General features: G+C 36.3%; 5 protein-coding genes and 1 non-coding gene across 11 annotated transcripts; 4 read left to right on the top strand and 2 right to left on the bottom strand.

Annotated features, from left to right (window-relative positions):
• Positions 1-3,515: 3,515 nt before the first annotated feature.
• LOC108850235 (protein EMBRYONIC FLOWER 1-like) lies at positions 3,516-8,269 on the bottom strand. 5 transcript variants are annotated; one of them, XM_057009196.1, is made up of 7 exons: positions 7,985-8,268; positions 7,204-7,335; positions 6,941-7,122; positions 6,726-6,869; positions 5,458-6,629; positions 3,906-5,381; positions 3,516-3,794 (listed from the first exon to the last, which is right to left on the bottom strand). In XM_057009196.1, exons 2-6 carry the CDS (start codon positions 7,296-7,298, stop codon positions 3,939-3,941), a joined length of 3,036 nt encoding a protein of 1,011 aa, XP_056865176.1. In that variant the 5' UTR covers positions 7,299-7,335; positions 7,985-8,268; the 3' UTR covers positions 3,516-3,794; positions 3,906-3,938. The 5 variants fall into 5 exon arrangements, with proteins under 5 accessions (XP_056865176.1, XP_056865179.1, XP_056865175.1 ...); XM_057009199.1 differs by having other exon boundaries at positions 3,516-5,381; positions 6,944-7,122; positions 7,985-8,269; XM_057009195.1 differs by having other exon boundaries at positions 3,516-5,381.
• Positions 8,270-13,466: 5,197 nt separating this feature from the next.
• On the top strand, positions 13,467-16,695 carry LOC108849395 (small RNA degrading nuclease 5). The gene is made up of 14 exons (XM_018622943.2): positions 13,467-13,724; positions 13,808-13,861; positions 13,952-14,017; positions 14,145-14,278; positions 14,380-14,489; positions 14,559-14,678; positions 14,789-14,859; positions 14,972-15,031; positions 15,105-15,160; positions 15,257-15,317; positions 15,408-15,675; positions 15,758-15,939; positions 16,034-16,332; positions 16,422-16,695. Exons 1-14 carry the CDS (start codon positions 13,623-13,625, stop codon positions 16,543-16,545), a joined length of 1,707 nt encoding a protein of 568 aa, XP_018478445.1. The 5' UTR covers positions 13,467-13,622; the 3' UTR covers positions 16,546-16,695.
• A 2,091-nt stretch (positions 16,696-18,786) lies between these two features.
• Positions 18,787-21,380, top strand: LOC108848398 (protein tesmin/TSO1-like CXC 7). The gene is made up of 8 exons (XM_018621754.2): positions 18,787-19,268; positions 19,365-19,484; positions 19,620-19,797; positions 19,910-20,248; positions 20,353-20,441; positions 20,539-20,633; positions 20,717-21,034; positions 21,125-21,380. The coding sequence occupies exons 1-8, from the start codon at positions 18,910-18,912 to the stop codon at positions 21,208-21,210; spliced, it is 1,584 nt and encodes a 527-aa protein (XP_018477256.1). The 5' UTR covers positions 18,787-18,909; the 3' UTR covers positions 21,211-21,380.
• Positions 21,381-21,420: 40 nt separating this feature from the next.
• LOC108848399 (protein PEROXIN-4) lies at positions 21,421-22,868 on the bottom strand. Of its 2 annotated transcripts, none has more exons than XM_018621755.2 (6): positions 22,776-22,868; positions 22,481-22,520; positions 22,246-22,365; positions 22,026-22,154; positions 21,822-21,951; positions 21,421-21,721 (listed from the first exon to the last, which is right to left on the bottom strand). In XM_018621755.2, the coding sequence occupies exons 2-6, from the start codon at positions 22,484-22,486 to the stop codon at positions 21,633-21,635; spliced, it is 474 nt and encodes a 157-aa protein (XP_018477257.1). In that variant the 5' UTR covers positions 22,487-22,520; positions 22,776-22,868; the 3' UTR covers positions 21,421-21,632. The 2 variants fall into 2 exon arrangements, with proteins under 2 accessions (XP_018477257.1, XP_056863432.1); XM_057007452.1 differs by lacking the exon at positions 22,776-22,868 and adding an exon at positions 22,634-22,695.
• A 132-nt stretch (positions 22,869-23,000) lies between these two features.
• LOC108855233 (uncharacterized) lies at positions 23,001-25,467 on the top strand. Its single transcript, XM_018628999.2, has 7 exons — positions 23,001-23,461; positions 23,610-23,768; positions 23,860-24,531; positions 24,609-24,757; positions 24,838-24,931; positions 25,021-25,092; positions 25,205-25,467. The coding sequence occupies exons 1-7, from the start codon at positions 23,081-23,083 to the stop codon at positions 25,247-25,249; spliced, it is 1,572 nt and encodes a 523-aa protein (XP_018484501.1). The 5' UTR covers positions 23,001-23,080; the 3' UTR covers positions 25,250-25,467.
• An 876-nt stretch (positions 25,468-26,343) lies between these two features.
• TRNAF-GAA (transfer RNA phenylalanine (anticodon GAA)) lies at positions 26,344-26,416 on the top strand. The gene has a single exon. It is a non-coding gene; the product is annotated as a tRNA-Phe (tRNA).
• The last annotated feature ends 1,176 nt before the right edge of the window (positions 26,417-27,592 follow it).

Here is a 27,592-nt window from a genome sequence, read left to right as displayed (position 1 = left end):
AGTTTTTTTTTCTTTTTTGACAAACATATGAGTAGTCAGTTAATTTCTTTTCTACTAAGTATTTCTTACAAATTCACTCTTTTACCTTTGATGTACGAAGCGGGTGATATAACAAGTGAAAATTTGTGAATCCTTTTGCCTATATGTGTCATAAAGTCAAGCTGAAAAAGAATGAGTCGTGGATTTTAGGGATGATTGAAAATTTAACGGTCCACTCTATCTCCAATGTATTTAAGAAATAATATAATGAGAAGTAGAAATGGTCAATAACTGTTGAAAAACAAATTTGTTCAATGCTCGTTATCAAGAAACAATACATGCATCTCTGTTTTACATTTATTTTTTTATATCTATTATTGCAGAGTTGTCAACAAAGACTAAAAACAATTACTACATTTTATAAGACTTTTTCAATTTGTTAAATGTCATTTTATAAGAATATTAAAATTCGAAATGACACTGCAACGTGGTTGAATGATATGAAGGCACAGTACCATCATTTTAATACTATAATATAAAAGAACAGACATTTCGACTACCGAAATGGTTATGATAATTTCAAGATGAGTCTGTGAAGAAACAAATACTGCATATCAATCAGGCTTTCATCGTGACAACAATCGGTTGAAGAAAAAAGAGCGGCGAAATAAAAATCAAAAACTGTGATATTAGAGAATAAAAATATCATTGATGACTTCTCTTCATTCATTATATCTCTCTTCAATTTTTATGCATGGTATATATGATACATTATAATATTTATATCGATATATGATTTAACAATTAACTAGATTCTGACCCGTCCTTTGAAGGACGGGTATATTTTTGTTTTACATCTTTTAGAAATTTAATTTTTATATTTGTGTTTTAATTATATTTTTGTATTTCTTTGTAATAATATTTGTATAAAATATATTTTAAAATGATTAGTAAATTTTTTTAATAATTGTATTAAAATAGTTGGATTAAACCTATATCATTAGATTATGTTTCTAATTTAATATAATAGATTACTATAGATTTGTTTAGATAAACTTTGGAATTGTAATTAGTTAATTTATATTAATTTTAAATATAGTGGCAAAATCTGTAAATAAAATAAAATAAAAAGGAAGTATTTAATTTATTGTAAATGCAATGGTTAAATGTGTAAATAAAAGAAAATATTTATACTACTATTCTTGTTTCCAAACAATTTTCCTTTAAAATGTTATCCATGTTTCCAAACATTATCAATGAGTGCTTCAACTTTAATAAAATAGATACTATAGATTTGTTTAGATAAACTTTGGAATTGTAATTAATTAATTTATATTGATTTTAAATATAGTGGCAAAGTCTGATTAAATAAAAAAAATATAAAAATGAAGTACTTAATTTATTGTAAATACAATGGCTAAATGTATAAATAAAAGAAAATATTTATACTACTATTTTTGTTTCCAAACAATTTTCCTTTAAAATGTTATCCATGTTTCCAAATATTATCAGTGGGTACTTCAACTTTAATAAAATAGAAACAGCACTAACGGTTTTCTTATAACCCTTTTACCATGGTGTATACAGGGTTCAAAAGTCAAAAAGCCAAAAAAATTGTCTTTTGACAAAATTAACTAGATAAGGTAATACATATAATAAGTGGGCCACTAAGCTCCACACACACAAAAGTAAAAAGTAAATGCGAACGCTGGTGTTCTGATGTTTCGTCATGTGTGCGTACATCGACACCATTATTTATACTTGTACGTAGACACATGAACCAAACCAAACAAAACAAAATCTTTATTCAAGTCACTCGTTAATGGTGGCAAAAATAGTGAACCACTGGCGACAGTACAGTCGCTGAAGCTAAATTTAATTATTTTTTCTTTTTTTAAGTAAAATTTATTTACTTAAAACAACCGGTCCGAATCAGAAATCTGGTATCGATTACAACTTTGAATCCGACAAAATAACCGCTTAAACCGTCCCCAACTAGATCTCTTTACACAAACCTAACCCGGCGCAGTTGGCTATCCACGGAATCGTTCACCGTTCTCAATCGTAATTGGCATATCCCGGGAAGGTAGAATATACCCAGAGTTACCCGTGTTGTATGTGCCTTCCCGAGCCTAAGAGACCGCCGCCGTCTTAGTTGCCATCTTGACGGAGTAGCTGAATCCCGATGACATCATCATCCTCGCAATTAACCCGGTTCAGTGAAACGCAGAAACATCGGACTATCGGAAAGATAATGCTTACCCACTAAAAGCCGAGACCTCTAATAGGTGGCACACTCTATCACAAAGGCGGGTTATAGTGATAGCAAGATCCAATAACCACATCTTCTAAACCTATAATAAGAAGAAAAACAGTCTATCAAGAGATCCAAACATATATCCTGGTATTTGGATGACCATTCTTCAATCGGGACTCCAAGTTGCAAGCAACACCACTGACTCAAAGATGCTACAAGCCACACCCGATCCAGAGCAGAGAATCATGTCATGTACTGGTCTGAAGCGTCTTAGAATGGTTTAAAGCGTCTTGGAGTTGTCTGAAGCGTCTTGATGCGTCCATAATCACATGTCCTACTGACCAGCCCGTAAAGGCATGTATATTTTACGGGGCGAGTTTGGTCAGCCATTCTGAGGACCGTGGTCCTCGTTGACCTGATCCGCAATGATCCGCTTGATGATTCGCTTGATGACGGGTCCACTGCAGTATAGGATGGGACAAAATAAGAAGTTTTGTTTGCCATTTCCAACTCTAAGAATATAAAGATATATTATTTATTAAAGTTTATTTTGGTCACCTTTTTGTTGTTATTTTTTTAAACTAAACTAAAAATTGTTATCTTAGAAAAATTCTCTAAAAAAACTATATAATAAATTAATAGATAAATAAAAATATTTTTAGAATATTTTTTAGAATAAAAATTAAAAGTAATCATCAGAGAAAAACTCTTAACTATTTTCAGAATGTTCTATTTTTGAAATAAAAATAGAGGCAACAATTAAAGATGATTGTTTTTCCTTACTAAATATTTTAATTATTTGACAACAAGATAATAATTGTCATTTCAACCGGATGAAATAAAATAAATGAATTGGGCCTGCATAATGATAGGCCTTGAACTTAAATATTTTGTAAATTTATAGCATGATTATTTATTTCTAAACACTTGTATTTTATAGAATTAACAAACAGAGTTTTACAAAGAACAACTTCAATCCAAAAGACAGAGAGAAAAATAGGATTGAAAAAATTCTTCCTTGAGTGCACTTGATGCAATAAGCTTTGCACCTTTGATGTCATGACAAGGGTTGAACTGAGCCTTCCAATTTATAGCATGATTATATATTAATTTATGTACTTATAATATGGACCTCAAAAATGAATAGACCCTGTACAAATGCAAACCTGTCACTTGCATACAGCCGGTATACCACCAAGACAGTTCGTTTTCTTATGCTAACAACAATTAAAACATTTCCACATTCTTCAGTAAATGCCAAAAAAGAAAAAAAGAAGCATCACCTCAAAAACCATTTCATTGACACTACAGGCACTCAGTTCAGAGACAAGTTATACTTCTTCCCAATTGTACCGTGGTACATGTTTTCCCTTTAGTTCTGTTCCTAGCATATTACACCTCTCGACTTGTTGAGACATCAAACATACAAAAAATTCTTTTTTAAGTTGTCAAGAAAGAAACAAGAGGAGATAATAATCTTCTCTGATAAAAAAAAAGCAAAGAGGAATGGGTGCGTATCCCTCTGTATCTACAATGCATGTCTCTCCTGTTACTTTACCTGCTTCACATTGAATTTGGACCCAAATATCAAAAACAATTTGTTAGAAATGGACATGAGAAAGCAAGGACACCACTGTTTCTTAGTACTAAACTGGTTCTAGTCAATTACCTGACAAAAAAACAAACTCCCAAATAAGATATTTCAGGCATTCTCTGCATCAGTAGGAGCAAAAGAGACCTTGTTTTGCATCAATGCATCCTGCTTACACAAGTTTTGTTTCTTCCTGAAGCTCGGCTGTTTGCTGACCTTAAGATCTTCACCCTTAATCATATAAACGTTCCCAGGTGCATCAAGAATGGTGAAATCAGCTGGGTTTCTACTGACACTGCACACAAAACGTCCACAAATGGTCGTTGGAGGACAGGCAGAGACGGCGGCGTTGTTGTGGTTTTTCGACTTGTGTTTCTTGGCGTTATCTTTCATGTGATATTTGAGAGGTAGCTTCATAGAATCTGATGCTCCAAGAAGCTGGAACTTCCCAGGATCGCTGCTGCTGCTTGTGAAGACCGGCTTGTGATGAGAACTGTTGTTGTACGGGGCAATGGAGTTTTTCTCCTGGTGATGGTTCCATGAAGCTTGGAATCTGAAGTCAGCGTTTTCTGCAGGACTCATTTCACTTTGAAACGATATTGAGGACGTGCCAACTGGTGGAACGATGGCTAAATTTCCACGAGAAGTCTCGGGAGTTACTACTCTTTTGCTGTAAAGATCAAACGGCCACTGCTTCGTGGAGTAGGCTGTTTTGTTACAGTCCCCTGGTTGAGACTGGTGAACCGGTGGCTTCGCAAAGCTAGCGTTCCGGCTCTGATCAACGGGAACGTTAGACCTCAGACGCGGATCCATGAGGCTCAGTAGGTGCATCGCTGGTATGCTGCTTTCACTAGAGAAAGTGTCCAATGATCTGTTGTTACCGACTCCTTCCAACCCAAGTTTTTGCTTCCCGTTATCAGTAAAGTTCAGGTTCCTTGTATTCGGATTCTCCAGCTTTGTTGACTGATGATGATGATCCATGAACTTCTGCATGTTTAGAGAAACTGGTTTATGAGCTGGTGTGGGAGACACCCAAACAGGACGATGAGAAGAAGCGTCTCTGTTCTGCTGCTGTTGAACACTTTGGCAAGTGTTACAAGGACGCAGTACCCTGAATGGGTTATGTTGGTTTGCTGGCAAACTACTTATCCGCTGGCTATTAGGGCTTACTACACCAGAAAACTGGATGGAGCTTGGTTGGTTATCTCGGGTCAGAGGAGGATTCCCAACCCCGAAAGGCACACTACTTATCCACTGCCTTCCAGCCATAAACTGTCCTTCCTTAGTGGCGACATCGCTGTTCCAGACATTCTTACCAAGAGGTTTTGGTTGCCTTGTTGTGTTGTTGTTGTTGTTGTCCATGCTGTTATCATATGTCTCATTGAGATCAATCAGCAGAGCGTTCTTGGATACGCTAGTGGTTGGCTGTTTGTCCTCTTCTCTGTCAGGAAGACACCTTTCGTATTGATTCTTTGCCATTAGCTCGACTATTTCCATGGGAATATCGTCTATATGCTCAGATGCCTTGCCCTTTCCATGTGCCGTGGATATATCCTGCCAAGTAAAAACCAAAACAATATGACGGCAAGCTAAAATAGAGAGTTTGATATAAAATCAATAGACAAGGTACCTTTTGCAGAGAACAAGAACCATATGGAACTTCGGCAGAAGAGATGTGGCTTAGCTTATCAGTCAGCGAAGAGGAGGAGGATCTAAAGGTATCTACGTTGCTGCTGAAGTTAACATTCACTCCAGTCCTCAAGCACGCCTCCGCATTGGTGGAGTTAAAGGAGGAACCAAAGTTTCGGAAATGGTTTGTTCCTATACCTTTCAGCATCGCACCATCAGCATCCTTGTAATGATGCATTGTATCTTGCAAAGGCAATAATGGAAAGAGAGGTCTACCATCATCAAACTGAGAGGGAAACTTATTGAACTGTCCATCTCTGTCAAATGAACTGTCAAGCCATTTCGAATTCAGGAAATCTCGAGTAGACTGAGGCATTGTATTTCTCGGACAGGGTTGCGGAAAAGTATCCATGTTGTCACTAAAAGTGATGATAGTACTATTGGTGTGATCTGTCATAGGAGCTTTCGTCTTTCTCTTTTTGTCTAAACCGATCTCTTTCTCTGTTCTCTGAGTATGCAGAGGACAAGGAACCAACTCTTTGCCAGGAAACGAAGCGTAGTCATAAGGATTCACTTGTGCAGTTTCTGCTTCCAAAACCTGTTGTAACCTCTGCTTTCCCTCTTTGTTAAATCCGCTGTCAGTAGATAGGCTCTCACCACTTGGTCTTGATTCTTCACCAGAGACAGTATTATTATTATTATCATCACAAGTTTTGTTTCCCATTGTACTTAATATCCTGCTGGCGTAATTGGTCATCTCAGCAGATGTGCAGTCTTCATCTCCACAAGACTTTCGTTTCCTACCTCTGGAGGGCCTTTTGGACGGAGTTTCTTTGCTTTGAGCACTAATCAACTCACTGAGTAGACGAACCTTCCTAGTTTTCCTAAGCTTTCTACTCTGTGGTGACACATTGTTGTTATCACGTTCATCCGAGACATGACTAAACATAACATTCTTCTTGGTTGCCTTATCAGGAGTGTCGTCAACCACACCAGCAATCTCAGAAGAACCGAAAGCTGTCACAGCTTCTCCGCCGTTAACCGCCTCTCTGCTCTCTTTAGATCTCTTCTTCCTAACTTTCTTTGGACTAGCGAGTTTGCCGCTTTTTTTGCTCTTAATGGTAGAAGCATCCTTAGAGTTAGCTCTGCGCCGAACTTTCTTAAGCAATGTAGCTGCAGTTTTATCAAGAAACAGCTAGCATATGTTTATACATCTGCTTCGAGATAGAGAACAACAACAAACAATTGAGTAACACTAACAGGAACTACCTGTCTTCTGAACATGATTTTTCTTTGTCTTCTTGTCAGAGACACTCAGCCAGTTCAATCTTCTTCTACTTGGAACTGCTGAAGAACCAACATTGATGAGTTTAGTCTCCTTAACAGACCTCGAGTGTGATTGCAACCCACAATCTGACAAAAAAAAAGCCTCAATTATTACATAAGAAACAATACGTTAGCAAGTGATGTGCTTTTGTTTATACCACTGTCATTGATCTTCTTGACATTGATATCTTTGACACAGCTCCCACAACGCCACCACCTAGACTTCACAACAGATAGAGTAGGAAGAGAGTAGCTTTCGTGGTTCCCTAACTCAACACTATCTTCTGAGAACGGCCAACACTTTCTATGATCTCTTCCACGGATCTCAGCAACAAACCAACTGCATTTTACGATCATATTATAAACTCATCAGTTCGCTGAATCCAAGTATCAAACAGTGTGACATTAATCATTTGCTTACCGTATGGAGAAATGTTCGCATTTCCCGGAGTCTATCCCATCAGGTGCCTTGGCTAGATCTATGGATATCGAATTGATCTTTACGGGTGGTTCCATGATGATGATTAGTCTTCAAGATCAGTAACACATTGTTCTATAGCAACAAATAAGAATAACGTTACCATCTTGAACCATATAATATCATGAATATACCACATAAGATAAGGTACCACTAGTCCACGAACGAGGTTAAGAACCCTAATGTCTACATAAAATCAAGAACAAGAATCTTCACCATATCCGGATTCAATGTTGATTTTCACCAGTTTTAATTTTGTGGGTCACATCCACGCACAATTGTTCATTTTAGATAAACGAATAGATGTAACTCCGACCTAAAATTAGGGTTTTGAGAGACACAAAGACGCGACCTTTCTTGAGTGTCACGAGTAAATTATCTATGGACCGAGTTGCAACATCATCTTCTTCAACCACCAGCGAGAATAATTAATTAAATTTTATAATATTTATTAAAAAAGTCAAATTAGGGTTAGTGATCGGAAATTAGAAACCAAAATTAGCAAATAATAACACAATTAACCGCGTTTGCTAAACAAAGACAAACCAATAATCAGTACTGGATAATAAGCACGAGCAATGAACAGTAAAAGCTTTAGCGAAAAGCCCTCAAATATTCAAAATCAGACAAAACCCCCCTCCTTTCCGACAAGAATCGGTCGCTGCTAAACCCCAAACGACCATAAAACGACCAAAGTTGCTGACTTTATGTCGGAAACACGCACCTGGATAATCCGGGGACGAAGAAATCAGAAATCAGAAATCGAGCTCGATTCTCCACGGCGACGGGAGAAAACTGTATCAGTCGATAGAGAAGTTTGTGGAGAAGAGGATTACGGAAGGGATGAGGATGGATTCTTCTGGAGATGGGTATAATTCGAGTGCGAATCTTGGAGAAACCCTAAGCTTTCACGCAAGAGGAGAGAGAAGTGTTGTGTGTGTGTCTTCGCGAAGGATAAGAGAGAGATAGGGAGAAAAAAAAATGCTTGTTGGCTTTTTTTAATCCTTGAGATGAAGGTTTGGTATTAAATTAAATAAACAGCATAATTTTTTAGAAACAAATTCATTTAAATAAAAAGAAAAAGAAAAAAGCCCATCTTGTGTAGCTATATATTTTTATTTCTATTTTTCTTAAAACAAACATTTATTTACAAACTGTGTTCTGTCTGATGCGACAGGTGGAAGCGTATGAAACCAATAAGAAATTAACACGTGACGGTAATGCGCGGTTCTTATTACAACCAAACCGAACCAAACAGTGTATCTGGTTGGTTGTGTCCTAAAGAGAAAAACCCTAGGCGCGTGTAGCTTAGGCATCCCGTTTGATATAAAGTTTGCCTTGTAACGCGGATCCGAGAGGCTTCTAGGCACATAGGTGGAAAGGCATTGGAACGTGTGTCGCACGCGGATCGAGAGAAAGTTGGGGAGGCTTGATAAGATAAGATAAAATAAAATAAAATAAGCCCTAAGAGACAGTGAGACACTATAAAATAATGACGCCCTAGAAAAGCCATTTTGATGGGTAAATTAAAATGTATACAACCCTAATACATTGTTTCATCTTTTCAGAGAGATGACGATTCACATGAGTTAGTTTTTGTTTATCATTTATTTTCTTCTCTTTTCAATAAGTACTGTATTTATATCCGTGTGGTGGAATCATCACATGATATACCCTACCCATTGGGATACCCTATGATACGCTGAATTTTAACACTTTTTATAAACATTTTTCTCTCTACTTTCAAGTATTCCATTATATAACCCAACTTATTGATGTAAGCTCTGCTTCCTACTATTATATTTGTATCAATTATATCACTGCTATCTCAATAAAACTACAAACTTACATGTTTTGGGGATTTATAGCTGGCATGCCGCTAAATAACTTGATGAATTTTGCCTTTGGTGGCCGTTGTTTGTCGTTGTGAATTTTTTCAAATTATAGTGTGATTTTTATCAAATTATAGTATAATTTTGATATTTTTAGTGTCATTTTCCATTTAGAAAATAACATGGTTTTTTGATAAAGGAGTCAAATTCTTTATATGTTATAAAAACAGATATTCTGGAGGAAAATATAACCCATATTCCCATCCCTCTCTATCTCCAGTATTCTATTTGTCCTTTTGCCCACATAAGATCACTTTTGTTTGTTTGATGCAAATCATGATGGGTTTGAAAGCTTGTGACACAGCGATGTATTGATCCGTTTCCCACAAATTTCGAAACCTGGATTTTAAATTTGATCTCATCTTTTTTCCTATTCAAAACTCACCGCACAAGTTGTAAGAAAAAAAAGAGATTTTTTATATATGAGCCACGACCCTATATTCGACCAATCGGTCTTTTCATTTAATACACACCCAGGGCCGGCCCAGAGGGGAAGCCACCCAAGCCATCGATTAGGGCATCCAATTTAAAGGGGCATATTTTCTATAAATTTTTGTTACTATATAGATAAAAATAATTTTATAAGATTTTTTAATTGAAACTATACTTATTGGACATTTTTACTTATGATATTTTGAAGGCATAATTCAAATACTGAAAAATTCTTTAAAATGATATTCATTCGAACATAAATAGTGGAATTTGAGGAGGGTACTATAGGTATTGCCCTTAATTTAGAATCAAATAATGTTGGTGTTGTATTAATGGGTGACGGTTTGATGATCCAAGAAGGAAGTATGGAATTAATATTCTACAAGAATCAATGTCACAATAGATTAGAAAACCTACTATAATATTTTTTTGTTAAAGAATGAATGTTATATGACAATATAAATTATTTAGTGGGCATTTTTACTTATGATATTTTGAAGGCATTTTTATTTATGATATTTTGAAGGCATAATTCAAATACTGAAAATTTCTTTAAAGTGATATTCATTCGAACATAATTAGTGGTATTTTATTTATGGAATTATTATTCTACAAGAATCAATGTCAAAATAGATTAGATCGCCTCCTATAATATTTGTTTTTTAAAGAATGATTGTTATATGAAAAATATAAATTATTTAGTGTGCATTTTAGAATATAAGAATATCGATCATCTACATATTAAAAAAATTTTAAAGGTAAAAATAGTTATTAGTAGTATAACATGTTATTTAAGAGATTACCTAAATTGATTTTGTTATCGATCAAAACTGTTATAAGAATTGACTATATTTATTTAAATAATGCTTTTACATGAAAAAATGCAAAAAAGTATATTTTAATGTGTTATATTTACTGTTTTAGTTCAAAATTTTAAATTACTTTTATATTAGTTTTTTTTTATAATTTCAATACAAAATATTAAAAGGCATAGTTTTAAAATTGGATTAGGGCATTGTTAAACGTTAGACCGGCACTGTACACACCTTTAAGACCCAGAATTGCGACTGATCGAGTAATAATATAGAATTAAGTACGAAAATCATTTAAAAAGAGAGAGATTGCATATAGGAACATTTTGTGTATAAGTTCATGCTCTGTTTCACATGCATACGTGCATATTATAAGTTATATATAGGTATATGTACTCTATAGACGGAGATAGGAGGTATTGAGAGATACTGTGAGGTTTAGGAGAATGGCCACCACCAACAACCAATGGTATCATCAAAGACTTGCATGTGACACGCACTTCGTTTTAACTCTTTGATTTTTGGTTCTTCCGCACACCACACACACATGGATAAAATATTTGAGATATACATATATATGTCATATATATATCTCCCCTCGCATGCATGTTCGTATATCAGTATATGTGCTAAACGCACCACCACGCAGACCTATACTATATATAGCTCGTTTGTGTGGTTATGTATGAACAAGGATTCGTCAATATAGGAGGGTTAACAACAGCGCATTTAGATCGTCGTAAATGATGTTAGAATCGTTATTCTCAGCCACTTGAAATGCAAGTCTGTAACCATCTTAGATCATTAAATTTTGGAGAAAGATTTTCTCCTAGTGAAAACTAGGGCCGGACATCTAAGGAAATTGAATATTACTTAGGGGTGGGCGTTCGGGTACCCGTTCGGGTTCGGATCGGATATTTCAGATTTTTGGGTATTTTGGTATAGGAGTGTAATACCCGTTCGGGTGTTTCTTTATTTCGGGTCGGATTCGGGTATTTTTAGTTCGGGTTCGGGTATTTCGGGTCGGGTTTTCGGATATTTAGATTTTGGAAAAGAAATATTAAAATTTTTATTTCTCAAGTTTTTTTGTATTTAAAAAATATAAATTTCACTTAACTGATTTTTTTATTTTCTGACAATCGAATGATTAATAAATTTGAAGATAACATTTTACAAATAAAAAATAACAAATTGATTATTATTTTTAAATTTTGGATGTAACTTTTGTTAATACATGAAATAAAAATTTTGACATGCATTTTAAGTGAGTAAAAATTTCACCTTTTTCAATTATATGTAAATTATCTAATTTTGAACTATGTGCATAATAAAAATAAACATTTTGAATAAAATTAAAGAAGTAAACTAGAAATATAGACTTAAGTATACATATGTTCGTTATCTTCGGATATTCATTCGGGTTCGGGTATTATCCGTTCGAGTTCGGATATCCAATCTCTCCTAATTCAATACCCGTTCGGGTATTTTGCTACTTCGGTTCGGTTTCGGTTCGGGTTTTTTCGGTCGGATTCGGGTACGGATTCGGGTATCGGGTAAAATGCCCACCCCTAAATATTAGAGCAATCTTTGATTTCTGCATATTGTTTTGATATATTTACCTTTTATGATTCGGAACAAAAAGAATGATAGTTTGATTTATATGAGTACCCAAATTTATTACATAATAGTAACTGACTTTTTAGTTATTTAATATATAATTATTATTTTATTATTTCATAATATGCAAAAAACATAAATAAGTAATAAATATAAAATATTTATTATGCACAAGACCCAGATCTTAACCTAAGTATGTATCGTAACTTAAGTATGTATTTCTTTAATAATTTTAAATTTTAAACATTTCTGAATCTCATGCCAAAATAGAAGAATAAAATAGAATAAACTCTAATATTTATATCGAGCAATAACAAAAAAGAAAAAACAACATAAAAAATAAAAATATCAAAGATAGTTAAGACTACACGTGAATTAAATTTCTTATAACCATAATTAATTTTTAAATTACTAAATCATGATATAAAACTGAGCTGACATAGTTTCATTGTAACCAAATAGTGGCCTTAGATTCTTCGGTCTAAACGTTAGGTTTTTATACGATAAGTGATTTTTTGACCTAAAATATTTTTTAAAATGAGATCAGCTAATCAGTAAACAAATTATGTAGTAAACAAAAAAGTTTTAAAACATTGTTTAAGAGCCAAAAATTTTAGTTTGATCAAGAATATAAATTTTATTTTTTCATTCAATATTTCTTAAATAATTTTCATATAAATACTGTGAAAGGGGCATGTCATATCCTAGTTTGTATTATCCAAGTTTGCGTCATCATCGGAGTGTTATACATTATTCATGAAGGAAAACACATTCTTTGTTAATTATGACGATCCACACTTCAAACACTATCTGCTGCCAATTTATATGATGACGAGGATGCTTCCAAATTTGCTGACCATAAACATTTACTATTTAGGTACATTATATATTCCTAACTTCAATAGTTAATCTAGTTAATAAGTACCTTTAAAAAATGTCTTTATTACAGATTTGATATTAACAACATTGGTTATTTTTATATTTTTTCTTAATTAATATATCTTACTCTATTCCACTATTTATAAAATTATTATATATTTTCGAAGATTTTTATACATTTTCAATATGCAACATTCATAAAAAGAATTTTTACTATTTAACCGAGCTTGTTGATATTCAATAATATATATGTTGGTAAACTAACTTATATACTAATCAAAACCACAAATTATGTATATATTTCTGTTTGACAACACCAAAAAATTATATATCTGCCGAATCAGACATTTATCTATGAACTTAGAAAATATAATTAAAACATATTTTTAAAATAGCGATTTTAATTTTATTATAAATTTGATACCATTTTTAAGTTTACAATCATTTTTATAAATATTTTAAATTTGTTATAAAAATAATAAGTTTACCTTTTTAATTTATTTATAATTGTTTAATAATTATTTATAAAAATTTAAATGTTAAAATATTTCTGAGATGAATGTATTTTTTTGAAGGCTGATTTTTTTTTGGACGACTAAAAAGGTTAAAAACGGAGCCTTCAATTTACGCGGCGGCGGCGAATAAAAGGGCAAAACTGCGGTGTTAGGCGACTTCCGTAGGAAGTGACTTGTGTCAATCTCCAGTGTCTGATTTTTCTCCGTCTCAAACAATGACGTCCTCGAAGCGAAAGCGCGACGCCGGAGCCGCCGTGGAAGATAGTGCCGACGGTAGCGATTCGGGGAACAGTTTCTTCGATATATATGGACCGGAAGTAAACACCTTTTCTTCATGTTTTTATTTTGATTAGTTTATTTTTGTGCCCTCTCTGATTTAGATTCTTTTTCTTCTTGGCAGGCGAAACCAGAACTCGTTTTTAAGACTCCGGAAACAAAAACACTGAACTTACAAGTAGGTTTCACATGTCCCACAATTATTCTAGGTTTAATTATTTTATAGTAATGTAAATAAATTTTTGATTTTGGGGGGTGGTTTGAGCAGGATGTTCAGGGACTTGTGACATGGGTTCTTGCAGAAGGCTTTATGCCTAATTGGGTATTCATCAAGGTAATGAACAAACAACAACAAATATAAAAAATATATTGGAACTTGTTGTGTCTTATGTGTTGATAATGAGCTTGGAGCTTACTTTTGGTGTAAGTATAAATGATATTCAAGACTATGGTTTTTGCAGAACAAGCCTCTGATTCCAAAGGTTGTTATGCTCTACCTTCCTGGATTGGATGCAGCTTTGTACCTATCACAGTCTAAATCACTTGCTAATTTGAAATCATGCTGTGGCAATCCTATACCTCTTTTAGCTTTGAGGTTGCTGTTTCTCATTTCTTCCAGCTTATCGAATACTCTGTTGTTTTTTGGTTATTTTGTTGGTAAAACATTCTTTTGATTTCCTTCTCGTTTGGTTATAGCTGTGTAGTTGATGAGATGAAGACGATCGATACCCTCCTTACTTGCAAGGGTAAAAAGAAGAAAAACGTTACTCATTCACTGGAACCACCTCTCCTAGAATCTAAGCCAGGTTAGTAGAAAATCTAGTTTCAGTTTTTAACAATCCTTATCCTAATATAAGTCCCTGACGAGATAACAGAAGCTTGCAATCTGGTGGCGAAATCGTTCATCGATCTCACAAAAGATATACCATTCCCTGTTACATACTATACTCTAAACCAAAGAGAAATGGAACGAAATGGATACAATTTTAAGACAGGTACGAGCTCCCTTCTATTTAAAATTAACAGCTTAATCATGTTTAAGCTGCTAACCTTTTGCCTTTGGGTCTCATTTGTTTGATCATTGTTCTTTTTTTTCTTCATGCAGAGTTTATTTCTACACTTCCTGCACCATCTGAATCATCTCCCCATGAAATTTTAGCTCTTGATTGCGAGATGGTAAACAACTATGTTCCCTTGCCTTTGATAATGATATAATCATCAAAACATATAAACAGTTTTTAATCATATTGTTAAAACAAATATATGATTTGTTTTTTTTTCACCATAGTGTACTACAAAAGATGGTTTGGAGTTGACAAGAGTGACGCTTGTGGATATCCATGGACAGGTATCTTCTTCCTTACTTCTCTAAGTCTGTTAGATATCTCCTTCACTGCTACTAAGTTGCCATGATAATGCAGGTTCTATTAGATAAATTAGTCAAACCAACAAATCATATTACCGATTACCTTACAATGTAAGCCATACTGATATACTTGGTTTGATTTTATTTACCTTACAATTATAGAAGGCATGCCGTAAGAACGCGGTAATATTGGTATCCGGTTTACAGGTATAGCGGAATAACAGCTAAGATGATGGAGGGAGTTACAACAACTATCAAAGACATTCAGGTTTTTTTCACAAGATCCTTTTAAAAACATACGGGTTTAGGAGGTTTGGGTTGAAGAATTGTAATCGGTTTAGCTGTTTGCTATGTTCAGGAAGAGTTCTTGAAGCTGGTTTTCAAAGAGACAGTATTAGTCGGACACTCGTTGGAGAATGACTTGTATTCTCTGAAGATCTCTCATAACCTGGTGATTGACACTGCAGTGCTATACAAGCATCCACGGTCTGGATCTTACAAACCCAAACTTCGAGTTTTAACGAAAAAGTTTCTCGCTAGAGAGATACAGATGTCTGAATCGGGACACGACAGCGTCGAGGATGCAAAGGCAGCCATGGATTTGGCACTAATGAAGATAAAATATGGTATAAGAGATTCCCTATTCTTTTCACCACACTGTTTCAATCTTGTTCTTTGAAAGTGATTTTCCTTTCTGGCTTCCTCTAGGACCTGACTTTGGTTCATCACCGGAATTGATAAGGAAGAAGCTCCTCGACATTTTAAACGAGAGCGGGAAAACCACTTCTGTTGTAGACAGTATGAACATCGTAAAGCGATATGCTTCTGAGTCATCAAATTCAGTTCCAGTTTCTTCTGATGACGAAGCACTTTCAAAGGCCATGAAGGAGGTAATGAACTACCTTGTAAAAATCATCCATCCATGCCTTTGAAGTTGTAGTTGTTGTCATCATCATACATGTGTGTGTGTTTTGTATCTTCTAGGTAAAGAAGAAGGGGTCACAATTCGTTTGGACACAATTCTCAGAACTCAATACACATTTCCAGAGCAGAGCGGATGATCCAGAGAAACTAAACTCCAGACTAGCAGAGAAGATCTCATTGCTGACGTGTAGCGATGATACAGAAGACATCAAGAAACGCCGCAAAAGCAAGGTATCACTTGAAACGAAGGAAATCTTGAAGAAGATGGATGAGAGAGTCAGTGCCCTTCACGCTGCATTACCCACAAATGCAATGTTTATAGTTTGTACCGGACATGGAGACACATCCACTGTACACAGGTTTGTATCTCACTTATCACTATAGATATACTGAGTTTGCGATCTGGTTGGATTTCTTACTGTCTGTTTCTTGGTGGGTGGGCATGAAGAGTGCGGAAAATGCTTAAAGACGAGAGTGAAATTGAGTTTAGCCGTGAGAAAGTTGTGAAGGTTCTTGAAGAGCTTCAAGCACAAGCCGAAGTTGCCCTCTGTTTTGTTGGTATCAAACAATAAGCATACCACTCAGTCGCCAGATTTTTCCTTTGTATTAACTTATGAGCAGCACTCAGTAGACAAACCACTCGTTAGCTTCACTTCAGTAATTTTAATTCTTAACATTATTGGTTTACATGTCTTTCTATTTATGGCCCTTTCACTGAGCTATTTAAATGCTTCAATGGTTATAGACAACAGTTCTCTCTTTTAGTTTTGAGGTTTTTACACATTTTAAAGGACAAATTTATAATACCAAAAAACCTTCTTTAATACCATAATTTCAAAATAGTTCAATTTATTTTAATATTAATAATTTAAGTAATACGAGTAAAAAATAAACAAGCTTTATATTGAAAGCACAAATTTTCATCTGTTAAACAGATAAAATCTCAAAAACTTCTATCTTCTTAAAAACAGCTAGAGCATCTCATTACAAAAATCTTACATGAGTTGTAAGAAAGCAACAAATTTATAACAAAAAAAAAATATCTCAAAACTTTAGATATATTTTCAACAGATTTTAAATGATAATTAATATTTTTAATTAATAAATACAATATTAAGATGTTCATTTATTGTAATGTTATATCTTAAATAACATTTTTACACAGAAATACTTGATTAGAAAAGGTTCTTTCTGGAGTATAAAAGAAAATTCTACTGCAGGTTCTTGGATGTGGAAAAAAATTCTCAAAACAAGAGCTATAGCTAAAGGTTTTCATCGGGTTGAAGTAAAAAATGGTGAAACTACTTCATTTTGGAATGACCACTGGAGTTCTATGGGACGTCTCATTGATGTGGTGGGCGAAAGAGGTCACATAGAACTAGGCATTCGTGCAAATGAAACAGTAGCAGAAGCAATATTAATCCATCGAAGAAGAAACCATAGATCAGATGTTCTAAATAAGGTGGAAGAAGAGCTGGATAAGGTGAGAAACGAGGAAAATCTGATGGAAGATATTGCTCTGTGGAAGAGTAAAGAGGATGTGTATAAGAAGAATTTTTCTTCAAAAAATACTTGGCAAATGATCAGACAAGACCACACAGTTCAAGAATGGAGCAGAGGTGTTTGGTTTAAGCATGCTACGCCTAAATACTCTTTTCACATATGGACAGCAATGAGAAACAGACTGATAACTTGTGATAGAATCCTTAAATGGAATCCAACTATCAATCCTACCTGTGTTCTTTGTCAACAGAGTATGGAAACTAGAAACCACCTGTTTTTCACCTGTGCATATTCGAGTCAGATATGGAAGAAGCTTATGAGAGGGCTGTTAAGATCTAGATACACTGAAGATTGGGAGGAGATTGTTGATTTACTGCTGGACAATAGGCAGGACAGAATAAGATTATTCCTGTTGAGGTATTGTTTCCAAGCTACAGCTCATACAATATGGTGGGAAAGAAACATGAGGAAGCATGGTGAGAAACATTTGCCGTATACTTTGTTACAAAAGACCATTGACAAGAACGTGAGGAATCGGCTTTCTACTATTAAGCGGCAAGGAGATCATAATTTCGATGCAGGGCTTCAAATCTGGTTTGGCACAAGATGAATATGGGTTCTCTGTTTCGATTAATTTTAGCAAAGGGCAGCAGTGAGGGTCTTCCTGAGGAAAAGGTCAGGAAATTGGTTTTGAGACAAGAGTTGTTTTATAGGCGGTGGTTTGTGGGTTCTGAAGTGAGACTGCTAGGATTTTGTTTGATTTTGTCCCCTTGCTATAAGGTTTTTACTCTTTTTCCCACATTAGAGTTTTGTCCCAATTGGTTTTTCTCTAATGAGGGTTTTAACGAGGAGAATCTCATAGCTCCCCAAGCTTGACTTGTTTCACATGGTTAAGCTTGAGGGGGATATTTTATTTTGAATCTTGATATTTGTAGAGGTTGCTTGTTGAGAAGAGTTGTCTTCTTTTTCCTTTTGTGTTTGTCTTTTAGTAGATTAAACTTGTTGCACTTGATGTAAAAAAGTTTTGTTTGAATAAAATTTAATATTCATTCAAAAAAAAAAAAAAAATAACATTTTTAGTTTAATATATATTTTGGGAATCTATGTGAGATCTAGGATGATGATGTATAAAACGGGTCTCACAATACCAATCAGAGAGTCACCGTTAGCGCCAAATTCCGCTAGTATCCTCAAGAAAACCTAGATCGAACGATCCAAACCGTTGATTTTTCAAATCGAATCTCAGCCGTTAGATTTGGTCATCAAACATTCAATTCTTTGTTTTTTTTTTCAAATAATATCATCCCTAGAGACGAAGAAGAACAAACAAGGATTCATTCGATTTGAAAATAAATAAACCTCTTCTTCAGCTGAAGATAGCTCACCAAAATCTCTCTACCCCTCCTCCGTTTTGAATTTTTTTTTTCATCTGAATGGAGAAATCGGATCATGATCTGAGTTCTAACCGGAATCCATTGGCGCGCCAATTGGATTTCTCAGCGGCGGCGGCGGCTGTGGAAACGAAGATGATGGATTCTTCTTCTCAGGAGGGAAGTGAGAAGAACCAGTCGCGTTCTGTTATCGACTCGAAGGGAGATCAGAGAGATGAGGACTTGGCTTCTCAGGAGCCTTCAGGTACCGATGAGTCAGGGGTGAAGTCGGTGGAACAGCCGCCGCGTTCTCCGGTTAGATCTCCGCAGCCTTCAGCGACGGAAGATGTCACGCCACCGCCTCAGAGACCTCCGGTTCATCGGTTTAGTCATCATCCACTGGGGAAGTGTCGAGTGAAGAGGTAAAAAAAAGTCGTTGGTTATATAGTTTTTTTCAAATTTTTTGATTTCGAAATATCTGATTTAGTTGTTGTTATTTGATTGTGTTGTGTATGAAGCAAGCAAGAACCTTTGACACCACGAGGGCAGCAGCAGACGACGGAAGCTGAGTCCAAGGATGGGACTCCAAACAAGCTGAAGAAGCATTGCAACTGTAAAGCTTCTAGATGCTTGAAGCTGTAAGTATCTTTGTTTATTTAAAAGCATTTTAATTTGTGGTCAATGTGGTGATGATCAAAGAGACTTAGTTAATGACTTAGGCAATAGATTTTTTTTTTTTTTGAAATTTGAAGGTTGATGTTTATGTGTAACAGGTATTGTGAATGCTTTGCGTCGGGATCGTATTGCGATGGTTGCAACTGTGTGAATTGTAGCAACAATTTGGAGAATGAGACCGCTAGACAAGAGGCCATCACGGGGACTTTAGAGCGCAATCCTGATGCCTTCAAGCCTAAGATTGCTGGTAGTCCTCATGGAATGGCTGATTTGCAGGTGTGTGTGATCTTGTTACTTAAAAGTAATACTTTGGTCTCAAAAAAGTTTTTTTTTTTTTTGGGATATTCATTAGCTGATTGTTTTTTTAATATCTCAAAACGGCTTGTAGGAGGATGTGCGCCAACTCCTGATTCTGGGGAAGCACAGCAAAGGATGCCACTGCAAGAAATCAGGATGCCTCAAGAAGTACTGCGAGTGTTACCAGGCCAATGTCCTCTGTTCAGAGAACTGTAGATGTCAAGACTGCAAGAACTTTGAAGGAAGCGAAGAAAGACATGCCCTTCTTCATGGATCCCACCATGTCTCTGAAACCTACGTGCAACACACGACCAACGCGGCTCTCAACCGCGCCGTCTCCACCTCTGGTTTTCTCAACACTCCTGAATCTAGAAAGAGAAAGAGCAAGGACGCTTCATCTGCTGTTCCTCACCTTGTCCAAAATCAGGCGGTAAGATCCTTTCTGTTAAATGTGATGATGGTTACATGGCGATGTTTCACTTTCTTCTATTGAAAGCATAAATTCTTTTTGTGTGTGTTTCCTGTTCCAACTAGGTAAATCGCGTTATCAGGAATGGTGACACTTCTCTGTTTTCAATCCCTAACAACAAAGCGGTGTTTGGACCTCCCACATGTACTTACAGGTTGGCGATATCAACTCCTTCCTCTGTATGACATGCACATTCAAAACTACCGTGATACCATCTTAAGCATTTATCTAACTGTTTACTTCTTCTATAGGTCTTCTCTGTCAAATACTATCCAGCCGCGTCATGTCAGAGACCTATGTACGCTTTTGGTCACAAAATCGTTAGATGTAGAAAATAAATATACAGGTACGTACTCATCCTGTTAGATACAGAGGAGGATATAATAAGATTAATAGAATTTCTAATATGTGGCGTCAAATTTGAAACAGACAAAAGGAGGAAACATGAGAAAGACCCTTCACTTGATCCAGCCCAGAGAGATGCTAATGAGTTCAATGACTCTCCAGATTGTGTCCTTGATTCTACTAGAATGGACGAGAAGCCTGTATCTCCAGCAACACGTGCATTGATGTGTGATGATGAACATGTGATCACATCAGAGAAAGAGACATCTGCCCGAGTGAAAGCAAGCCAAGAGAAAGAAGACGTAGACACAACCTCGGAGATTTACTTAGAGAAAGAAAGACAGATCTTGTCGAGCTTCAGAGACTTTCTCATTCAGCTCTCAAACCGTGGGAGCATAAAAGGTAAGCTGATTATCGCTTGAGAGACCGTATCCTTGTTATAAAATTAAGAGCTGGGAGATGTGCTAAACTAAGACATTGATGATTAAGCAGGAACAAATATCAAAACCAACACCAATCCAAGCAGAAAGGGACCACCTGATGAAGAGCAACGCCATCGAGACTCAAGTTGTGGGTAATGCTTAGGGAACTTATTATTCCTTTTTAACATATGTTCATGTAACAATTGTTTTAAGTTTATATAGGAAGATCAGATTAGATTAGCTATTATTCATACACTGGCGTGCAGATTTTGAGTAACTAGTGTTTACTTAAATAAAACTGTTACCTAATTTGCTAGTTACAAGTTTTTTTTGTTTCTTTTTGGTCAATGCTAGTTACATGTTAAAAACCTCTTAAAAAGTAGAACATCACTTCTTATTAAAACCGGTGGACCATGCTCATATGTATCATCAATAACATTGTAAACCATGTTCAAGAAGAAACATCTCTTTTGCAGCCTTACATATGAATTGTTAATAATGTATTCGTTTTCCCAAATCATTTTTCATTACATTTCACAGAAAACGAGTAATAACCCGAAAAGAAAGCAAAGAGAGGATCATCCTTTCTTGGGCATAGCGGCGAGGCGTGTGTACATGCGTGCCATTGAATTGAAGCCTCTGACATCCCCAGACCTTAGAAGGTTTCCTTTAAAAGATGCAAAAAAACCCAAACAAAAAGAGATCAAATCAAATTTGAAGTTAAAAGCACTGTGCATAGTACATGGAAAACTAACTAGAGCTTGTACCTGAGTCGCAGTTGAGAGGACTGTCTGCCTCAGGATGAGCCATCAATGCTATGATAGCTCTACACACCGACTGAAGCGTCCACGCAGGGCTCCAGGCGTTCTTCAATATGTCAAGACATATTTCCCCAGTCTACAGAACACAAAAGCGGACACTAAGAAACACTCTTTCGCCGGAGATTCATTCACATCAATGTTTTCATTTACCTTGAAATGCACATTGGGATGGAATATTTTGGTCAAGAACCGCACTTGAGGAGGCTGCAGAGGATACGGTTCAGGAACAGCAAATGCAAGCTGAAACACTCCGCCTTCATAAGGAGTCTCGGATGGTCCCTAAAAAAAAAAGATACAGACCTGTTTAAAAGACAAACCAAAGCTTTCATCTTTTTTAACCTAAAAAAGGGAATTGCTTCAATGACGGAACCTTGATAAGTGCAGTCCATTTGAAAATGTTGGTATCATCACAGACCAATTGAATATCAGGATCAGCTACTTTCTCTCTCTGAACCTCTTTGTACTCCTTGAACAGTCTAGCTCGTGATTGCTAATAACATTAAACCCAGATTTTTTCAGAAGCTACTATCGTTAGAAATTCGATTTCTACTACACAACACGACATAGATTGGTGGTAATAGAGACAAGATAAAAAAAGGTGAAACCTGCATGTCTGAATTTGCACAAAGAAGTCGATCACGCCAACTGCAAAAAATCAAACTTAATTCTTTCAACAAGATGAGATTTTTAGCAAAACCCAGCACAAAACCCATTAAAATTACTTCACAGGGATCAATTAAACGCAAAACCGTATTAACCTAAGGTAAAGTATCAATCTCACTACTTTGAGATCTGCACAAATCATCAGCAAATGGAGAAACTTTGATGCCTAGAAACGAAGTCATATCATATGAAAGGACGCAAATCGCGAAAATCAAGAAGAATCAATGAAGCTTTTACCTTCAAGCGAGAGAGAGAGAGAGAGCGAAGAAACAAACGGCGATGAGATGAGATCTTTCACGGCGTGAAGCTTCTATAGTTAGCCAAGAATAAACCGGTCTACATCTATCCAATTCCGGTATAAATTAAAGTAATCAATTTCAATTATACCAAACCAAAATTAGACCAAAGTAAACCGGTTATCAATCTCTTTAGTAAGCCCTAGCTTTAACCTTCGTGTCTCCTTCTCCTCTTTTCCGTCTCTCTTCACATTCCTCAGCTCATCAGCAACGAGAGAAGAAGGTCGATTCTGCCAAAAAAAAGCCATGACGACCACCTACGACTTCGAAGACGCTCCGACGAACTACGACGACGTTCAGCGTCAGGGCGGCCAGGACGCCGTCTACGACCCGAACTTCGTGCCGGACTCCGTCAAGTCCTTCGTGGTCCACATGTACAGACACATCAGGGAGAAGAACGTCTACGAGATCCACCAGATGTGCGAGACCTCGTTCCAGACCCTGTCCGAGCGCCTGTTCAAGGACACCCCCTGGCCTTCCGTCGAAGCGATTGCTCCTTACGTCGACAACGATCACGTGTTTTGTCTCTTGTACCGCGAGATGTGGTTCCGACACTTGTACGCGAGGCTGTCTCCGACGCTCAAGCAGAGGATCGATTCCTATGATAACTACTGCAGCCTGTTTCAGGTGTTTGTTTGGTTGTTTCTGTCTGATTTAGATTTGTCTCGATAGAAATTAGGGTTTGGTGTTTGATAAGGTTAAATTAAGATTCTTTTTGATTTAGTAATGTTCAAAAGTTTATCTCTTTATTTGTTATGGTTGTCTGAATGTGTAGGTGGTGTTGCACGGTGTAGTGAATATGCAGCTGCCGAACCAGTGGTTGTGGGACATGGTGGATGAGTTTGTCTATCAGTTCCAGAGCTTCTGTCAGTACAGAGCCAAGATGAAGAACAAAACAGAGCAGGAGATTGCACTCCTCAAACAGAACGACAAGGTATTTTATTTATTTTTCTTTTCTTGTTTGTTTCTCTCTCAATAAGGTAAGCTTTTCATCTGTTACTTAACAAAACACTTATCTCTCTCAGGCGTGGAATGTGTATGGGGTGCTCAACTTCTTGCAAGCGCTTGTGGAGAAGTCCACCATCATCCAGATTCTTGAGCAGGAGAAGGAAGGGCTCGAGCAGTTCACCGCTACCGACGGGTATGATTACAGCGGTGGGAGCAACGTGTTGAAGGTCCTTGGTTACTTCAGCATGGTCGGTCTCCTCCGTGTTCACTGCCTCTTGGGTGATTACCATACTGGTCTCAAGTGGCTTCAGCCCATTGACATCACTCAGCAAGGTGTTTACACCAGTGTCATTGGATGCCACATCGCTACCATCTATCACTATGGATTCGCCAACCTCATGTTGAGAAGGTACGTGGATGCGGTTCGTGAGTTCAACAAGATCCTCCTCTACATTTACAAGACGAAGCAGTACCATCAAAAGTCGCCTCAGTATGAGCAGTTGCTGAAGAAGAATGAGCAGATGTATGCTTTGCTTGCGGTTTGCCTCTCCCTCTGCCCTCAGACGAAGCTCGTCGACGAGTCTGTCAACTCTCAGCTGCGTGAGAAGTACGGTGAGAAGATGATGAGGATGCAGAGGTACGACGATGAGGCGTTTGGTATCTATGACGAGCTCTTCTCTTACGCGTGCCCTAAGTTCATCACCCCTTCCGCACCAAGTTTCGAGGAGCCTCTTGTCAATTACAATCAGGTTACTACCTGGACTTCTTTTTAAAACATTTTATGAAGAAGACTTGTGTGTTTAAACAGGCTTGTGTCATCTCTCAGGATGCGTACAGGCTTCAGTTGAAGATGTTCCTTTATGAGGTGAAGCAGCAGCAGCTGTTGTCAGGAGTGAGGACGTTCCTTAAAGTTTACTCCTCCATCTCTCTTGCTAAGCTCGCAAACTACATGGAAGTTGATGAACCAACTCTAAGGTGAGGAACTTTAACTAAAAGTCTCTTAGCAATGTACCTTGTTTTTTCTTTCTTTGACATTTACTAATTTAAACACGCAGGACCATATTGCTAACATACAAGCACAAGACACATTCAGTTGGTTCTGATGGGAAGATCATCTCCAATGCAGACATTGATTTCTACATCAACAACGTATGTTCTTCCTACTTTTTTCAATATCTCAAGTTCACTGGTGCTTTTTGGTTCTAGACGTAAATCTAAAGATGGTGTAATAACTGCAGGACATGATCTACGTTGTGGAATCAAAACCTGCAAAGCGTTATGGTGATTTCTTCTTGCGGCAGATTGCAAAGGTATGCAAACTGAATCTAAGATGTGTGCACACTGTACAGGCACAGGCGCACGCATAAAATAGCAGACATGATAAGAATCTAACTGTTTTTTTTTCTTCTTCTCATTGTGCAGCTTGAAGGTGTGATAAACGACATGGACCGCATCAAGCTGGAATGAGGAAATGTCTGTGTTACCTTCAGCTCTCTTTATCTAGTGAAACGGTGTTTTTTGGTGTTATCGTCTATCTTTTCTTATGAAATACTGTCATTTTTCCATTGTGGCATTGCAAGAATATCCCAAAGGATAAAAACACATCTTTGGCTTACTAGTTTTTGAAACCTCCTTTGGAATAGTTTCACAAGCAAATCTTCTTTGATACAACTCATTCCTACTAAGATGTCACCGAGTTTTTCTTTTCTTAGTGCTTCTAATATATGAGGAAAATATCTTTAAGTAAGGTTGCGTCTCTGCAAAGATTGAGAGGTCCAAGTTTTGAAAAGTGAAGTATGGGAGTACTTGTATTCTCACAACAAGAGAGAATGAACTAAAAACAATAGTTATTTTGCTGAGTAAAATTTTAATACATGGTTACTTCAAATCTACAACGACAATATGTTACATGAATACGCAAATGAGTCTGTTGGAGTGATACCAACGGCTCGGATACGTGGAAGCTAAGGATTGGAGGAAGGAGTTTGTTAGAGTCGTCGTTTGTAGTCTGTTGGAGCCATACCAAATACCAACGACTAATCGAAAGAGGAGAGCTGGCTAGTAGAGAAGCAGAGTATCGAGTATTAAACAGAGTAGTTCACAAATTGTTTGATCTCTGGACAAGATCGTTCTAGATTGGGATCTTTTGTACGTGAACTACGATTTGGTGTTTTAACGAACGGCGAACCGTTTCAAACGAGTAAAATCACCTCAATTCATTGAGTCAAGCGAGTCTAGTGATAACGAATCAAACTCGTTATCACAATACTTTTATGACAAAACAAGATGTGATGTGAGATCATAGTAAGACGGATGTTTTATCGTTTGGGATATTCTACAGTACAATCATATGATTGTCTTTCATACTGCTACAAAATAAAAGAAAGGTTTCATAACTTTATCCACATGACCAAGACTTTATACTCCTGACTATACTTCTTCTTACTACATGTATCTTGTATTGCCATTTTCAGCTTCACAGAAGTTCTGAGTTTCTACTAGAGTGCACCTGAAGCGTTTTGAATATCATTAATACGTTAGTGTATTGTATATGTCACCAAGCGGGGATAGCTCAGTTGGGAGAGCGTCAGACTGAAGATCTGAAGGTCGCGTGTTCGATCCACGCTCACCGCATTTGTATTTTTCATTTCTATCTTGTAAGTTGACCGTACTAGTATGCAACAAATCCATTTTATTGAGGACCTGTTTCTCAATACTTAGGAGTTAGGGAATTTAAGAACATGCGTTATTTACTATTCATTCAATTAAATTTTATTAACACTATGTTAGAAATATAACACCAATAAGGGCCGGATACCTAACTAATGAGACATATGGGTCACTTCATTCATTCTCAAGGGATACTGAGTTGTAAATTTATTAACATGATTTACATGGTATCAAATCCAAAAATAATTCTGAATATTATATGTTATTGATTGTGTAATGAAAGTCAGTTTTTTTGAGAAATGAATTTTTTAACCAAGTTGAATCTAGGAGAGTCGAAAGGCCGCGAATGAACTATTTTTCTAGGGCATTCAAATGAGTCTTAAAACATTGACTCATATTCATATTAGCTGAACAGAACAATGCGAATTTCGCATATCAAAAGGATCGAAACTGAAACGAGTTAACGTCTCAGATTTTTTCACTGCCACTTGATCACAAGACCCATTCGCAATGAAAGTCAGTTTTGTGTAATGAAAATCAGTTATAACTAAGTTATCGATCAAGAACCATTATATCGAATGAGTTTTAGATATCTAACATCTCATTATAGTTTGGGGTTTAAAAAATCGTTTAGAGTTAGGGATTCAAAACGGCAAACGGCAAACATACTAAACTGATCTAAGAAGACGGAAAAAATACTATTTTAGGTTCTATTCTATTAGAAAAGGGTTAAATTTGATAGAAAGAATTCAGTACATGGCTTTTTCCTTCACTTGGCATCCACACGCGCACACGCTATCAATGCTAATATGTGCATCTTTGGTCGCAACTTTGTCACATCTAAGGATTGGCACTGTAGAATGGTTACTTTTTTCATTCTTTACTTCTTTACGAATATACACCAATTATCCCTATTTTTTATTTTGTTTTGGTAAAACAATTATTCCTATTTAATATCTTTAAATGTTTTCCTCTTTGTTTGTTTAAGTTTTAGTTTGTTTTGTTCTCCTAAAAAGGCATGTCTTTATCGAACAGATTCAGCATTATGTGTTTGCATGATATCTGATGGAACATAAAGGCTAAAGAAGATTGTCTTTGCTCATTATGTTTATAATGTTTTGAAAAAGTAATCTCTCTTAG

Source organism: Raphanus sativus, chromosome 4 (assembly GCF_000801105.2).
Source record: "Raphanus sativus cultivar WK10039 chromosome 4, ASM80110v3, whole genome shotgun sequence".
Taxonomy (NCBI): Eukaryota; Viridiplantae; Streptophyta; class Magnoliopsida; order Brassicales; family Brassicaceae; genus Raphanus; species Raphanus sativus.
Note: the sequence above shows the minus strand (reverse complement) of the source record. Positions and strands in the feature narration are given on the sequence as shown.